This window comes from Boleophthalmus pectinirostris, unplaced genomic scaffold (assembly GCF_026225935.1).
Source record: "Boleophthalmus pectinirostris isolate CB_2022bp ecotype Guang Dong unplaced genomic scaffold, ASM2622593v1 HiC_scaffold_3, whole genome shotgun sequence".
NCBI classification, from domain to species: Eukaryota; Metazoa; Chordata; class Actinopteri; order Gobiiformes; family Gobiidae; genus Boleophthalmus; species Boleophthalmus pectinirostris.
Genome location: NW_026571299.1, coordinates 40624290 through 40641997, shown reverse-complemented (window position 1 = coordinate 40641997; position 17708 = coordinate 40624290). Strand labels below are relative to the sequence as shown.

General features: G+C 38.0%; 2 protein-coding genes across 2 annotated transcripts; one reads left to right on the top strand and one right to left on the bottom strand.

The window, feature by feature from the left end:
- Window positions 1-80: 80 nt before the first annotated feature.
- LOC110170258 (opioid growth factor receptor-like) lies at window positions 81-2929 on the bottom strand. The gene is made up of 8 exons (XM_020935901.2): window positions 2401-2929; window positions 2234-2296; window positions 2106-2147; window positions 1963-2017; window positions 1812-1890; window positions 1641-1707; window positions 1422-1570; window positions 81-579 (listed from the first exon to the last, which is right to left on the bottom strand). The coding sequence occupies exons 1-8, from the start codon at window positions 2896-2898 to the stop codon at window positions 285-287; spliced, it is 1248 nt and encodes a 415-aa protein (XP_020791560.2). The 5' UTR covers window positions 2899-2929; the 3' UTR covers window positions 81-284.
- A 2261-nt stretch (window positions 2930-5190) lies between these two features.
- LOC110170171 (potassium channel subfamily K member 15-like) lies at window positions 5191-8517 on the top strand. Its single transcript, XM_020935801.2, has 2 exons — window positions 5191-5473; window positions 7583-8517. The coding sequence occupies exons 1-2, from the start codon at window positions 5191-5193 to the stop codon at window positions 8515-8517; spliced, it is 1218 nt and encodes a 405-aa protein (XP_020791460.1).
- The last annotated feature ends 9191 nt before the right edge of the window (window positions 8518-17708 follow it).

The window sequence follows — 17708 nt, the reverse complement described above, 5'->3', positions numbered from 1 at the left end:
CTTCCTTCTGTCTCTTTGTTTTACTTAGTAGAATGAACTGAATATATAACATTGGTGGAATGTAATGAATATGAAGTAGACAATATTTGTATATTTTTATTTTATATGGAATACACAATTAGCATTTTGGTAAAAATTATTGTATATTGAACAACAGGAAATGACTGTCACCTAACAGTTTCTTCATAATATAAGGAATCAAGCGGTTTTAATGTCATACCTAAGATTTTCTTTGCCCACAAATGTATTTCACATTGTCACAAAAGTGGATTTGTTTGGATGCTTCATGTTTTGATGCTTTGTTTTTCCAATTTCTTCTGGATCTTTAAGGGACACCACACAAATTCTTCATTTTTGTTAAAGTTGAGATAAGCAAACTCAAGAAGACTTCTTCGTTCTTTCTTGTCAAGCACCGTAAACAGGAAGTAGTTTAGTACACTGTCCTTGACTCTTGGAAGTTCTCCATTCACCAGAGTCTCCTCTAAGAAGAAATAGACCAGAGGGGCTTGGTAGTGAGCATATCCCAAGGTTCCTAAACACTTCAGAATCCGGGTGATCCTCAGGTTGTTGTGACTATATCTGTCAAAATTTAATGAACATATTAAGGACTCATGCCAAATTCACAAATGTGGCTTGTTAGATGAGTGTCCAAATAAGAATAAATCACCCAAGTGGAGAGAGAATGCTAGTATCATTGTTTTCATATTATAAAATACCCTACTATGTGAACATCTGTGGATGGCACTTGATATGGGTCTGACGCCTGCTTTGATCTTAGGCCAAATGATGAGACCATAGACATGCAAAGCCTGTTGTTAGACTGGACTATAAAATTTAGGACAAATGAGCAATAGCATAGCAAGAGCAATAATAATAAACAGCATTCTTGAATCTAGCATTTATAGACAATACAAGTCTTGAATGAACAATCTGAAAATCTCTGACGCACACAGGCTACTGCATTCTGTGCTTGAACAAAATTACTTATACAGAATACTTAAATAATAGCAAGTTGTAAAATAATTACAAAACCTATTTAGCTACAGATTAAGACATGTTTATGTGTGTAGGGAAAAGGACCTCAGATTGTTTGTATTCTATTGTAGATATAATATTTAATTTGAAAAGTTAAATCATGCTAACCAGGGAATGTAATTCAATTATTATTATACTCATGCCAGGAGAAGTTCATATTTCTTATTTCTTATAAATTCTTATTTCATAATCCTGTCATAAAGTAGGCTAAAGTCCGTGTGCATGACTGAAGCAGGTTTTTGTAGTGATTGTGCTATTAGTCAATAAAAAAGGCCTAAATCAAGTTGCATCCACCTCAGATATCTTTGTAGTAGGGCATTTTATTATCATACTAGATGTTTTTTCAGGGGCCTTTTTCAGAATTGGCCACTAGACCAGTAGCATACCTGTTCAGATTGGAGAAGCGATTTTTCCAGTTCCAGGCTCTCTTCACTGCTCCAGTTTTCTCATCACACAGCTCCATTCCATAGAAATCCAACATGAGCTTGTATGATTCAAGCAGGTGTTTTCTTGCTGTATCATTCTTACAAAACTCCTACATGGGCACAGATATAATTGGTAATTTATGAGGGACACCTTTTAAACCAGAACCCTGCTTAGTCTACCTTTATTTCGTCTTCGGTGAGTGTACTAGCCTCAGGATTTACTCCTGGCTCTTGCAAGGGAAACAGCCTGTATAGAATTTGAAGTAATTAAAAAATAGGCTATAAGAGGCCTAAATAAAGATTAAAAATAGGTAGGCTATGATGTGACCTAGTATAGGCCTAAATACTTACCACTGAATATAGGTGTGGACAGACTCCAAAGTGTCATATTTTCCTTTCCACGTAGTATGGTAGTCACTTATGTATACATCTGTGAAACACAAGGGTCAACTAGGCCTTTGAAGTAGTAAAGAAGTAGCCTATTATTATGACCTATACGTACCATCAGGTAAAGAGGGCCGATTTCCAAGGTAGAAGTCCAAATTTGGGTATTTATCCTGTTCAGAAAGAAGATTAGCAACTATGTTTTAAGGCCTTAACAGAACAGGTTTTTTTTTTTTAGGTAGAAAATCAAAGGCAGCCTACAGTTTCACGGTCTTGATATTCCCAACCCCGGAAAGGTTTGTTCTGGATAAAAGAACGGAAGAATGACCAAGAATATTAACACATAATCTTGCTGTTATATATATATATATAATATAAGTTTTGTTTACCGGATAGTTGTGTCTGTAATTCTGTAGATCCCTGGCAGCAGCTTGAAATCTCTCAAACTTGTACTGTTACAAATTTGCAGGGAAAAAAAAGAAAGATAGTCTAATATTAAGTGTTTACTCATTTGACTACACGAGTAGAGTGGATGAGGTGGTTTAGGCTGACTTACCGACTGCCAATTGGAGACTTGCTTAAACGTGTGACCCGTCCACTCCCTCTGTCCCCCTTGAACACTTCCTTCGCTTTCTTCTTGAATTTGGTCCTGGCTGTGGTCCGAGTCAGTTTCCCAGGTGGAATCATAGTCACAGTGGAAGTCATCGGGGCCATCTCTCCACGCGTGGTCCTCCGTGAGAGCGCACGGATTGTTCTGCGCAGGCTCCGGTACGGGGGCGGTGGGCTCCCCGGTATCCTCGTCATCGGTGAAAATATCGACCTCCTCCGAGCTCACGGAAGTTTTCGCTTCTCTGGGCTCATTACGACTATTAGGGCCTTTAACCCAGTGTCGTATCGCCAACAGCGGAACTACGAGTCCTAAACATACTTTGACAATGTAAAACCATGACCCCGAGAACGCTTGTCTCATCCCCTCCAAAAAAGACCGGCTTCTCACCCACCAAAACATCCTAAAGAATAATTGTTTAAAATGACGATAAAGCAGCATCACCATTTGCTCAAGTGAAAAGAAAGTAGAGCACTTCTTTTACTTTCACTTCTGCATTGGAACGCCCCTTGCATTTTAACGTAAACTGAAACTTAACTGCAAACTAAGCCACTGGAAAATGCTCATTTGTGTCAGTAGACCGAATTAGCCTATACCAATATTGACATAACAGAGGCTGTATTTTATTTTTGTATTTTTTAGGCCTATATTGGGGCAATATCCTCTCTTCACGCCTGGCCGGTTGTTCTACGCGTTGGCCACTAGGTGTCAGGAAACAGTCAAATGCAAAACCTCAGATCTGACCAAATAAAAAGCATCAGTTTCTTCTGTAAAATGTAGGCCTATTAAACTTTTCATCATGTAATGTTTTCATAATAAAATAGATCTACATACAGACAGGCTTACATTTGTAAATATAAACTAAAAAAATAGAGTACATAAATGAACCTTATTTAGAGGTTATATATCTGTATAAAACGTACGTGTTAAAGTAATGATTTCTATCATGTAGGCCTACATTTTAGGTGGAATAAAGAGAGATTTTCTTGAACTCTTTATGAACAATGCCCATTATGGAGAAAAAACAAAGACAACTAGACCTAACTTTTAAATGGACTCAATATGTGGATCCTTTCCTCATCCTCAACATATGGACAAAAATATCAAAAATAGAACAATTAACTGATAGGTTGATAATGACTAGTCTAGTGTAACGAGTATTTTCTCATCGACAGCTCTGCCTTTACTCTACAATTAATTTGACAGCATCACTGACATAGGCTTAAAATGACAACACACATCATAAGGGGACATTTTCCTCAAACACTGTAGTAGAATGAGACTTTATGATGTCTATAATGGCACCCTTTATCTCCATGAGTGTCACCCTTTGCTATCAGATTTAGAGCATTGTGTTTGCATTTCTCCGCCTCATTCTCTCCCAATGAGGAACACAGGCAGTGAAATATCTGTTCTCAGAGGACATCCTGCCCTTAATGTCTTCCTGCACTATGCAGCTGTCCGGCTCAGCTGAGATACGGGCCCAGCATCAGATAGGCACCAGTCATAACAAATGTTGTTTTGTTCGTCATATTACTGGTGTTAATTTATATGATGTTGAGGTTTTGCCTCTGCAAAGTTTATTTAGCTTACTGTTTTCAGTGTACGTTTCATATATATATATATATATATATATATATATATATATATATATATATATATATATATATATATATATATATATATATATATATATATATATATATATATATATATATATATATATATATTTAGACATAACAATTAGAACATTATTTAAGAAACAATTAATGCACTTGCCCTCCTCTCTCCTCTTTTGCACAACCCCGCTCTCTCATCCTGAATGTTTCCCATGTTTAGATCCTGTGGACTCCAGTAAAGCTGACATGTATGGAAGAGTACTCAAATGTGTCTCTGTTGTACCACTTTCACAGATGTTCATATCTTCATAACTTTTGTTAACGACAGGTGCTTTCTACTGCCTGCTAAAGCACTGCATTTAATAAGCTCTCAGAAAATAGTGAGGAAATTGCAGCTGCAGCCTTGATCATGTTTTGCACAGTAGTGACTTTGTAACAAGCCTGTCTACAAGAAGGAGTTGTCACTAGGCATCCTTGTGTTGAATGAGGACATTTTGGAAAGTTCAAACGCTGTGTATAACTGGGGAAATAAAGGTCAACTGCCACTTTATAATGTCTTGGCACAAGAACTTCAAAAAGCAATTTGTGTTCAGCCCTGCAGAAATTCTACTTCTGAAGTTGCACCCTTATGTCTATGTTTTATCACTGCTGAAGTTTGGAAACACAAATGAAATGTCTCTAACAGTGAATTATAGAAAGGCCTAATGATCTGTGAAACAGCCTACTAAATGAATCACACTGATCACAGGCTCAACGCTGCTTATTCTAATCACTTTGTCCTGCGCATTGTCCGGACAAGTTTTACTCTCATAAATGTTTAGTAGAGTTTCGCACGTCAGCTCTAATGTGATTGGACTGCTTCCTGTTGAAAGTCAAGGTGCTGCCAGCGCTGGGCTCAGGTTGCCTATAACTGACGCAGACACGCCTTATTGTGCCACTCCAGTCCACGACGCACTAATTGTGTGTCTTCTGTTTCAACACTGGAACCAGCTGTAATCCTAGCAGGCCGCGGGGCCCCGGCACATAAAGTGATGGAGATGAATGTGGAGTGTCCCAGATGCTCTGGTGTCCAACGTGCGTGTCTCGGAACCTCCGCTCCACGCGCGTCCCGGGGGTGAGGATGAAGACGCAGAACATCAGGACAGTATGTCTCATCGTGTCCATGGTGTTTTACCTGATCATAGGGGCCGCCGTGTTTGCTGCCCTGGAGTCCGAGAGGGAGAGCTCCAGGAAGAAGGCGCTGGAGCAGGAACTGAATGAAATGATGAACAAGTACGGCTTCTCAGACAGCGACTTCAAACAAATCGAGAGCGTGGCGCTGCTGTCCGAGCCGCACCGAGCGGGCCGCCAGTGGAAGTTTGCAGGATCCTTTTACTTTGCCATTACAGTCATCACCACAATAGGCAAGTAGCCTGCACTTAACATGGCCGTGTTAAGTGTGGCCGTGTCTTAAGCCTGAGTAAACTATAGCTCCGCTTTGGACTGTAGAGTTTAACAAACATGCCATGCCTGAGGCTATTGACCCCAGATATAAAGTAGACCTGTTCAAATCAAATAGGCTACAGCTTTTGACATATGACATAATGGCAAATGTCAATGTTTTCATACAGTGTTATGGAGCTCAAGACAATTATCCAATCACAAAGCAGAATGGGCCTCACACGAGTCTCTCACTGGTAGTTTCTGCCTAAAAATGCTGGAAACAAACCGAAAAGGCCAGTCTCTGATCTGAATGGTCACTACCCAAACCCACCTCCTGCAGACAATCATGAATCAGTGCTAGTGCAGCCTCTCCAGCTCAGGGAGTGAATTTTGCACATGAAACATGGCCTGCACTTGTATTGAGAATGAGAAAAACCTTTGTGCTCTCAATATGCAAGTTAAGGCACTGGCAACCCGGCTTAATTTGTGACTGTATTAGCCTACCTTTTTGGAAGAAGTTAGAGCACAGGCAATACATTCATTTTAAGTGTACACAGCGTGTGCAATAGGTGTAATTGCACCTCACAAATGTGAATGTGAGATTTTGATTTAGTTCTTTAAAGAGACAGTGCATATTAATAAACATATGGGTTAAATGGGGTGGAGGAGGGGTCTGTCCACACTACCCTCTAAGCCAACTGCCTTATTCACTATTTGATACTAAATTATTTCAGCTTCACACAACTATTGTAGTTTTGTCTGGAAGTAACCCATTCACTCTTTTTTCCCCATCACAATACAAAGATTCGCTGTTTTGTAAAGGATGGCAAAAATAAGTACAAAAAGCAACAATACTAAATATCAGTTTATTCCAGGTGTACTAGACTAATGCAATTTTAATAAGTGGTCAGTCAGAGCAATGACATTATTGTTAGGAAGCTCGAGATGTTGTCTGTTAGAACACACATTGTGCTATTGTCTATATAGTTTTTTTGTTTATATTTGTTACTGTACTGTTCTCATGATCTCACGAGACACCAGTGTCTACAATGTCATGTTACATGCCCGGGTGCTTTTTACAACAGTATTTAGCAAGTTATTTTAAGCTGATTTTTAAAAACACATTCATAGTTGGAAAAAGCACTTTTTTTTACCTTGCGTTTTTTTGGACCAGTAGCCTATTCAGTCACACTTGATCAATACCAAAGGCCACAGCCATATGCATAATAGATTAGTGAGGACCAATTAGCCATGGAAAAGAAACAGGTTGTAAGGAGCTATTTAAAAGTGCCAATGATGTTTACACATTACACACATTGGCTGGCAAGTCTATATGAAGGGCAGGACACAATAATACCTGAACTAACACGCTTAAACCTGTGATTTGAATGTATATAAAAATCATTATACTGGAAGATGTTATTTGTCCCTTTATATTCATTTTTATCCTTTTAAAGGAAATGTTGCACCAAAATCTGTTTGAGAGAGAAACAGGCACAGAGTAAACCAGTAAAAAATGTGTTTTAGACTTTAGACTTAGGCTTAGACAAACTTTATTGATCCACAAGGGAAATAATTTGGACACAGTAGCTCACACATCATAATATATTATAATAACAAAAATATAAAATACAACAACAACAACAACAACAACAAAAATAATAATAATAATAATAATAATAATAATAATAATAATAAAATAGCTAAAATAGCAAGAGACGTGTCAAATAAGGCATAATTATATAAATGTAAGTAAAAATAAAATATAGAATATATATACAAATATATCTCAACTATATACAAGAGGTCGTAAGAACAAAGATGAAATAGTCATTGACAGGACATAAGCGTGAGTTGTTAGAATTTTTGTGTTTCTTTTATACAAAAATGTACGTTACTTTCAAACTCATTATCACATAAGACAAATAATAAAAAATAAATCAAATTCTCATACAGTACAATCAACATGAATGGACTTTGTTTACTTCATTAGTTACTGATCAATGTTTCATCACCGAAATGGACCGCAGTATCTTTTACACCCTGCTGTCTAACATCACCTGATATAATCCGGCCTCTTTGTTTTGCAGGCTATGGCCACGCTGCTCCCTGTACCGACGCAGGGAAAGCTTTCTGTATGTTTTATGCTGTTCTGGGCATCCCTCTGACCCTCGTGATGTTCCAAAGCCTGGGAGAGCGCATCAACACCTGTGTGCGTGTGGTGCTAAGCTGGGCTAAGCAGAGTCTTGGCCTGCAGAAGACTAATGTGTCTATGGGTAACATGGTGCTGGTGGGTCTCCTCTCCTGTGGTAGCACCCTCTGTATAGGAGCAGCTGCTTTCTCTCACTTCGAAGGCTGGTCTTTCTTCAATGCATACTACTACTGTTTCATTACTCTAACCACTATTGGATTTGGGGATTTTGTCGCCCTGCAAGAAAAGGATGCTCTGCAGAGAAAATACCCATATGTTTTATTCTGTTTTACTTACATTCTCGTAGGGTTAACAGTTGTAGGTGCGTTTCTCAATCTTGTGGTTTTGAGGTTTTTAGCAATTAGCAGCGAGGAGGGTGTTTCAAAGCAGGAAATGAGTAGTGAAAACCAACATTCTGAGCCCAAGGACACACGAGATGGTCCGGAGTTGGAGGTACAAGGTCATAATTTGCAGTGTAAGGACGAAGCTTTCCATAATAGCAATCTGAGTCTTCCGACAGAGACGAGCAGGAGTTGTGTGAACCTTCTCCCACCTTCCCCTGTCAACGAGAGGATTGTGGTCACATCACAGAGAAAGATCAACTGTCAAAATCCAGCGCTGAAACTTTTATGTTCCTGTCTCTGCTGTGATACTGACGATGACAGCCCTGCCCACTTACATCCCGATGATATGGAAGGACATTGTAACCCTGTCTTCTATAACTCTATCTCCTACAGAGTGGACCAGGTCTTAAGCAGTACCTCATCACCTCAAAACTCTCCATGTAGCTGCATCCTATACCATCAAAACCCCAGGAGAAGGTCATCCATTTGAAGCTGTCGTGAAAGATTGATCATTTTGTGAGTGTGCTGTAATTCAGAGACATTTAAAAGTATATCCCTAATAGTGTTTTTGGACTGGTGTAGGAGAGTAATCCTGTCATTATGCATGCATACAGGATTGTAGTTGACAAATTCAGTGGAACGCATTATTCTTGAAAGTCCCGTATTATCTAAAATTGACTCTTGTGAGCTTTAAGCCAAGTTATAACGTTATTACCTCAAAAACATATCTGGAATTGTTGTTTTGTTTCATTCACATGTTTGAGTAAGTAAGTAAGTAAGTAAATCTTTATTTATATAGCACCTTTCACAGATGAAAAAATCACAAAGTGCTTTACAGAGCAAAACAACATAAAAACAACATAAACAAGAACAGAGAGCACAGTCAACTAAAAGTCTGTCTAAAGAGCAGTGTCTTGAGCTGCTTTTTAAAAGAGTTTATAGAGTCTGCTTCACGTAGAGCTAGGGGCAGGGCATTCCATAATTTGGGAGCCACAGCCTGAAAACACACGTCACCCCGAGTTTTAAATTGGATCTTTGGGACCATCAAGAGACCCAGGGCGCAGCCTGAGGAGTAGGAGCGCAGTAATTCGCTGATGTACTGGGACGCCTGTCCATTTAAAGCTCTATAAGTTAAAACCAAAATTTTAAAATCAACACGGAACTTAACAGGAAGCCAGAGCAGTGAAGATAAAACAGGTGTAATGTGAGTTCGCCTGTTTGCTCCTGTTAAAAACCTTGCAGCCGCATTCTGTACAAGTTGCAGCCGCTTAAATGTAGAAGCATTAAAACAAGTAAAAAGAGAATTACATTAATCTAAACAAGATGAAATAAAAGAGTGAACAATCATTTCAAGATCAGCATTTGATAAAATTGGTTTGAGTTTAGTAATGTTCCGAAGCTGATAAAAACAGCTTTTAACCACTTGGCTGCAGTGCCCCTCCAAAGACATGGATTTGTCCAACAGCACTCCTAGTAAGCCTTTGTTATTAATTTGTCTACATCTCCTTAGATCAAAATGCTCTGTTCCACCTTGTGATGTCTAGAAGCGGTATTTTTCAATTTTATCAGCTCCCTTTTAACGTTTGTTCAAAAGAGATAGGCAGTTCCAAAGATGAACTCATCCAAAAAGGTGTGTGGAGGTTAAAAACACAGTGGAGCATTTTCTGTATTACCACATGACATCACAAAGTGGAACAGGGTGTTTTCAGTTTGAGAGAAGAACTCTATAATGTGCAGGATTTGTGTGCTCAACATGAGTGAATGAAACAAAATACATCTCCAGTTATGTTTTTGATGAGGAAACATTATAACATGAATCAGAAAACAGCATAACATGGGCCCTTTACAATCTATCTTAGACTGAAGAAAAAAAAAGGTCACTGGATTTGTGTAAAAAAGTTCTGGAAAGCGGTTGCATGCAATAAAATTATGTTTAGGCTTTGAAACTTATTTCGATCCTCTCTACACATATTTTTCTCAGAACATGAATGTCACTTTTTCATGTTGATGAAATTTGATCAAATCATGCTGAATATGTATATTTATCTTATGTTACCTTATCGTGAAATGTATAAGTATGTATGTAAGTATGTTTAATTTAATTGATCTAAATTTGTAAAATAATACAAAAACAGTCTTTAGTTTTCCACAGTTCTGTATTGTCTTAAACAGAATCAAACACACAGAGACACACAAGTACAGAGACACACAGTTTGGAGCTGGACAGAGTGAAGATTTATTCCAGTGAAGAAGCTCTGGTCTCTGCCTGTGGACACAGGAATAACACGATCACATTCTGATGATCTACTCTGTTGTACATGTTTAAATACATTTAAAGTGCCTATAATGGACCAGAACAGAATCACAAGAACATTAGAAGTGTATCTGCAGAAACAAAACTCACCGTGTGCTGCTTTTCTTCCTCTAAACACAGTAACAGGGAGGGCATCTGGTATAAAGTCTCCTAGTGCCACATCACCCTGTAGAAACACAAAAACTGTTTCAATAGGAGTTCATTTTGAAAAATTCTTTTAAAATCATTTTAGTTGAGTGAGTTACTTTGTTCATCTGTGCTCTGTGTTTTGTTGGTTCTCAAACATCTTCCTTTTTCCTGAAACATCAAATAGAACATTCATGAACTTCCCCACAGCTCCAGCAGAGCTCTGGACGTCACTCTGTGTTTGTAGACGACTCTGGAACAAACACATTCACATCTGAGTACAACTGTCACACTCCTGTAGATGGACAGTCAAATATAATTTCTTTCATGGAAAAAGTCCTTACATTAACTCTAATTTCAAATAAAACACCACAAACATGTTTTAACAATGACGACATTCTAGTCCAGAGAAGCAAATAAAATCGTGTGTCCTCTGCTCCTGGATCTGTCCTGTGTCCTGTTACATTTGAATTTTCCCTCCAAAAGTTTTGGGGAGGAGAATTCCAGAGGGAGGAGCCTCACCACAGATTCTAATAAAGTCATGTTTCCTCAACCTGATTAAAACATGCAGGTCTCACATCGGCCACAATCAAGTGACCTTTGTAAGATTTAAACATGCTGGTCAGAGAAACGTAAAAAAGTAATGTTATTGTTGTCAAATTAGTTTTTGCAATTTGAGCAACCCCTCTGAGACCATTTTTTCAGTGTAGAACTATATACATACAATACATTATATTCCTTTATGCTTGATAATTCTGTAACCACAGCTGCAAGTCTGCGCCATCGGTTCCTCTGACCACCACCCATCGCAAACATTCACACAGACTGGCAAGGTGTTATGTCTATAATATTGACAAAACAGCATCTGTCAACTTTTAGGTTTGTTAGCTCTATCCACCGAGCAGGAGACAAGCCTACCGATTATGGAAGCATTTTATTTTGACAAGGAACATCTTAAGTAGGCTCCAATGCAATAACTTTTGTTTTAAGAGTCTGTGTTGAATGAGTGTTAGCATTATTGACAACAAGCACTTTATCGTAATAACCTGATCCCATGTGCCTTATAAAATTGTTACATTGTGTGTAACTGATTAAAGCTACATTTATACTGCCACACCGAGTTTGCTTTCATTTTGATTAAGTAACCGTACAATAGAGAATGACCCTGTACCAAAACGTCACCCTAAACATATCTTCTCGTCAGTCTCTGCTCATTCTAAACTTTGTACGACGTATTTGCAGCTATAATGTTCAACAGTGGCCCTCAATTCTTGTAATCAGCTGAAGACTGATCTGACGTGAGAACTGTGACTTTCCTGAGACTGCCAATTAACCCGAAGAGCCATATTGATTCAGTAAGCACAGAGCCCATAGTCTCTGGAGAGCAGCTAGGAGTCAAACTACCAACACAAGATAGATTTGACCACTTGACTGCTGACAATTTCCCAATTTGCCTCATTTGAATTCTCTTTTTTTTTTTCTTTCTCCCCTGTTAATATTTCAGTTATCTGCGGATGGCCTTTGCTCTAGTCCTCCACTCAGGGTCAGGCAGAAAATCACTGCAGTTTTGCATTTTATTATATAATTTACAGGGGTAAAGAAGCTGTGACTTCCATTTGATTACATGCACTTTTTGAATTGACCACTTGGGGGCACCATTGCACTGTGCATAAAAAGCCTGAATTACAGCAAAGGAGACGCATTAAGTTGTGATAAACGTCCCCTGGAGACTGACAGTGTTGGGAAGTTTACTTTTAAAATGTATTCCCCTACAGATTACAGATTACATACCCCAAAATGTAGTTTGTAACGTAATCCATTAAATTACTTAAAGTGAGTAACGTAATCTGAATACTTTGGATTACTTGATTTGCTGTAGAGAAGCAAAGACGAGGACATCATAACATAAAATGTTTTGTCTGATAAAAGAAAATGAAAGAGCTGAGTCTTTACTTAACCATATAAAAAATTATTGATAGAAGAAGAGGAGACACGGTCAGCGCAGCAAGGTTTAGTCCTGTTAAATCCTGTTTTAGACCTGGTTTAGAATTGGTTTAGTCCTGGTTTAGTCCTGATTTAGACCTGGTTTTAGTCCTGGTTTAGTCCTGATTTAGACCTGGTTTTAGTCCTGGTTTAGACCTGGTTTAGACCTGGTTTAGTGTCCAGCAATGAGTGGAATTACCGGAAAAAAAAAAAAAAAAAAGGATATAGCCCAAATGTGAAAACAGGAAAATACCACTGTGTAATCCATTTATTTCAACAAAGTAACTGTAATCCAATTACTACTCACTGAAACAGTAACTGTAACTGAATACAGTTACTCATAATTTGTACTCTGATTACATAACTCCGGTACATGTAATCTGTTACTCCCCAACACTGGAGACTGATTGGTATAATGTAAATATTAAGCATTATAAATACAAATTAATTTACATGGACTTTAGTCAGTGTCCTGCTTTGTCCAAATGCTCTGATCCACCCAGTGATGTCATGTAGTGGTTCTTTTCAAGTTAACAGCTTTTACCTTTATTTCAGTACAGAATAAGTTACAAATAAAAATCAAAACCGTATCTTGTTACTATTTTTCACAAGTGAGACATGAACTTGGAGATTTGGGAGAGCTGTCATGGACATCTAACCCACAGTCAAAAATATGTGTAGGTGAAATCCCATAAAAATCCTTGCGATAAATGTACATCTTCTTATACTTCATATGATATAATATATATACAGTGTTGGGAAGGTGACTTTTCAAATGTATTTAGATTATATACCTCAAAATGTAGTTTGTAACATAATCTATTAAATTACTTAAAGTGAGTAACGTAATCTGAATACATTGGATTACTTGATGTGCTTACTTGATTTAGACTTGGTTTTAGTCCTGGTTTAGACCTGGTTTAGATCTAGTTTAGACCTGGTTTTAGTTCTGGTTTAGTCTTGGTTTAGACCTGGTTTTAATCCTGGTTTAGTCCTGGTTTAGACCTGGTTTAGATCTAGTTTAGACCTGGTTTAGACTTGGTGTTAATCCTGGTTTAGTCCTGGTTTAGACCTGGTTTAGATCTAGTTTAGACCTGGTTTAGACTTGGTTTTAGTCCTGTTTTAGTCCTGGTTTAGACCTGGTTTAGATCTAGTTTAGATCTGGTTTTAGTCCTGGTTTAAATCTAGTTTAGATCTGGTTTTAGTCCTGGTTTAGATCTAGTTTAGACCTGGTTTTAGTTCTGGTTTAGTTTCCAGCAATGAGTTGAATTACCGAAAAAAATAAAAATAAAAAAATAAAAATAAATAATGTGAAAACAGGAAAATCCCGCCGTGTAATCCATTTATTTCAACAAAGTAACTGTAATCCGATTACCACTCACTGAAACAGTAACTGTAACTGAATACAGTTACTCATAATTTGTACTCTGATTATGTAATTCCGGTACATGTAATCTGTTACTCCCCAACACTATATATATACCTTCATCTAAATCCGTGGTCTGGATATGTGAGCAGAGTGCAGTCACAAACAATGAACCTGCTGTCTGCGTGCCTTGAAAAGATCACTATTTTGAGTTTTGAAAGCTTGTATCTCATTTGCATAATCACCCCATTAATATTCACTTTATTCTGTTGTGACGCCTCAGATGCCTCTTCAGATCTCTTACTGTGACTGGCAAAAGTATGGAAAATTATCCACGCGACACAGAGAAGTCGAAAAAGATGGCGTCAAATGAATTGGACATGGCATATGAATAGCTTCACTCCCACGCAAAAGAGATTTTTAAGATGTCTTTGTACTTTAGGGCTATGAAAGACAGGCTAAACATGAGTCATAGGGAAATATTAAAGGGTCTGTACCAGATTTTATTTTCATCTAATTAAACTATGGCTACGTTCAGACTGCAGGGCTTAACGCTCAATTCCGATTTTTTGGTGAAATCAGATGTTTTTGCGAGGTCGTTCACATTTCCAATTAAATGCGACTTGTATGTGAACTACAGTGTGAACGTTAAACGGCCCGAAAGTGTCCCGCATGTGCACTGGAGACACGATGACGTCAACCGCAGCGAGCGTGCTCTGTGTTTACAGAAGTTGTCCAAACATGGACGCAGCATTGAGCACCTGGAGATTTTAAAGTTCCTCTCGTACCGGAGCCAGAACATGAACAACTTACTTGTTTTAAGGAGGAGATTGAGAAGGAGAAGGACGAGATTTTTGGTTGTGGTGTTTTGTGGGACAGCGGCAGCGACGTCCGTTGAAAGGAACGTGTGGATGTGGAGATGGAGCCAAGAGTGGTGAGTGGTGATGTGCTTCACTTCAGTGACACGGAGTTCATTAACAATTCTCGCCTACTACAGCACAGAATAGTGACGTTTGTGTCTTGTTGATAACGTGTAGGTGGATGAATGCACTTTGGCCGTTCACACTGAAGTCACATGTCAAAAGATCAGATATGTATCAGTTTCAGGAGCACATATCCAAGTGTCCTGAGTCACATTTGAAAAAATCTGATCTGTGTGGTTCAGACTGTCATTAAAAGATCAGATACAGGTCACATAGAGGCCAAAAAATCGGATTTGGGTCACTTCAGGCTGCAGTCTGAACGCAGCCTAAGATCTGTTTTGCCTCAGTATAGATATATTGTAAAGCGGCTCCAAGGGTCAAAATGAGACCACAGTGCTATCTACATGTATGTCTCCATTGCACGAAGTAGTAGTTGTACCCTATTAGCATGCTGGTTGATGTTAAAATGACCATAATGACAAAACTTTTTTTTTTTTTCAGTTTCAAATTGTCAATGAAAGTTTAAAATACCGTTACAGAGACACAGCAGCTTTGTAATTATGATGATCAAAAAAAAAAAAAAAAAAAAAGAATGAAAATCTATCAACTGTGGACGTGTTGAGGCCAGATAAACATCAGCCTGTTAGGCTGTCAATCAAACTCCCTACATTTCTAGTGTAACTGACTCGCCGGCACGTTGGGATTACGTGGTTTATGCAGCGGTTCTTAGAGGCTTTTTCAAACCTTTGCTTCCTCGCAATTCGCACAAAGTTTGTAGTGATGGCAGACGAGAATCCACGACCAGTTCGCCGCGAAAGAAAGTCAGTTTTTGAGGTCGCTGAAAGAAGAAGAGAAGGGGGAAAAGGAGTGAAGACAAACTGAGGTGATTCTTGGAGATTCCTTCCAGCGATGGCGCGACTGAAACAGACGAAGGCTCTAAAAACTGACGCGCCTGTCGATAAATGACTTCTAGACAGGTCACTTCAACAGTAATTCTGAACACGCGCTGGATGTAAACAAACGTGATTTCTAGAGTAAAGAGGCGGGAGGAGATGTTTCTCCTGAGGGAGCTGTGGAGGAGGAAGGTGGTGTCACGCATGCACAACATTTGAAAAAGGACTGTTGCAGTATTTCTTTTCCCTTAAAAAAATCCTCTATACAACCTTTAAGAAAGAAGGAAAGAAAGAAGAAAAATTTGGTACAGCACCTTTAAATAAATGATGTTATAGTCAGTGGATTGATTTGTATGAGAGACTTGAGGTATTGACAAAATCTGAACCTCAAAGTACTGCAGCTATGGTTTATGTGGTGGAATAGGCTATGTGTGTGTGCGGCTCCTATAGAATGTATCAAATGTCGAAAGTGGATGGATTGTGTTTCCCAGGTGGAACTGTTAAAGGAAACTCCACATGGATATCAGATTTCCTGCAAAAAAGGCTTCAAGTTTTTTTTTTTTAGTATATCAAAATATATAACTTGAAGGGACCATGTTATGCTATTTTCTGATCTATGTAATAATGTTATTTCCTCATCATTACATACTATAAAGTTGTCATCTTATCAAAAACATACCTGGAGTTGTGTTTAGTTTCATTCACCCATGTTTAACACACACATATTCTCTCTTTTAGTGTTCTTCTTGCAAGATGTACTCCGCTGTGTTTTTAAACTCCATACTTGTGTGTCATTTAGATGATTTCATCCCTGGAATTGCACATTTCTACTGAACTAAAGGTAACTGTAAACTTGAATTCTACCGGTTCGTGACATCACAAGTTGGAACAGAGCATTTTGAGCTTTGGAGATAAAGACAGACTAATAATAAAGAGTTAGTCAGACCTTTTTGAATGAAACAAAACACAACTGGGTCAAGCAGAAGTAAACAACAAGGCCAAAAATTCAAGTTAATTCATCTGATATAAAAATGTATTGAACAGATACATATGTACTCTAGTTTATGAAACTGTTGACCTTTTTTCTGCACCATTTTTGGTTCTAAAGTTCCATATGTTTTAAACAGACCATGTATGAAACATGGAACAAAAATGATTTCCCAAATTTCAAAGACCTGCAAATCATGTCAATAAATGGATGTATTTCATCATATCTTGTGTTATTCCATCTTTGAACTGTTGATGAAGGTACAGGATTTAAAAAAAAAAATGTATTTAAAATGATAAAACTTTGCTTGGAAGGACTGACATATTTTATAGAAATAGTTTCCTTTCATTTTGAAGTAATATTAAAGTATTGGGAAGAAAAAAGCGACAAATGATGTAAAATCCTGCACCTTCTACTTGTTTGCACAATTTTCCCTCCGTTACTTTTCCCTCCGTTACCATGACCTTTCTTAATAAAAAATCTCATGACTCAAAATGTAAGAGGTTTTTCAACCTAATCTTGTACCATATGGTAGAAAACTACATGAAGCAAATATTCAAACCAGTTTGTTAAGGATATGGAAGTGAGAACCAAGAGTTATCACTGTTTGGATTTATTGCCCAAAAAGTGCTGCATATTTCATTCCCTCCGTTACCGACATGAGATTTTTAAATTTTTTATCAACAACTTGAAAGAATATCACAGGTTTAACTTTGCCCTGTTGGAGTGTAACTCTTTCCTACATTCTGATACTTTATTTATTTCAATAGTCCCTCTAGTTTCTGAATAAGAGACATTTGAATGTCAAAAATCTGCCCCTGTTTCCCTCCATTACCACTTGACTGGACCCAACTCCATGTATGTTTATGATGAGATAACAACATTATGTTTTAAATCTCGCAAGAGTAAATTTAAACAGAAAGTAAAATTTTAGAAAGTATATAATAAGGTCAATGAAGAGCTCCTACCCCAAGTACAAGTCGTGGTCTTGTTCACGCGTGAGGGAAGGCTGCATGAGCTTGACAGACATCAGTAATATTTGTGCAATAGACCCAACAGGTCAGTCCCTCACCAACCTTACCTTCTTT

Bases quoted from the DNA above. Each gene is read 5' to 3' on its own strand.
- LOC110170258 (XM_020935901.2), bottom strand. From the start codon at position 2,898: ATGGTGATGCTGCTTTATCGTCATTTTAAACAATTATTCTTTAGGATG. The intron at 2,297-2,400 runs GTAAGTCAGCCT...AATTTGTAACAG, and splicing joins AAGTCTCCAATTGGCAGTCG to TACAAGTTTGAGAGATTTCA. The intron at 1,571-1,640 runs GTAGACTAAGCA...GTGCCCATGTAG, and splicing joins TCACCGAAGACGAAATAAAG to GAGTTTTGTAAGAATGATAC.
- LOC110170171 (XM_020935801.2), top strand. From the start codon at position 5,191: ATGAAGACGCAGAACATCAGGACAGTATGTCTCATCGTGTCCATGGTG. The intron at 5,474-7,582 runs GCAAGTAGCCTG...TTTGTTTTGCAG, and splicing joins TACAGTCATCACCACAATAG to GCTATGGCCACGCTGCTCCC.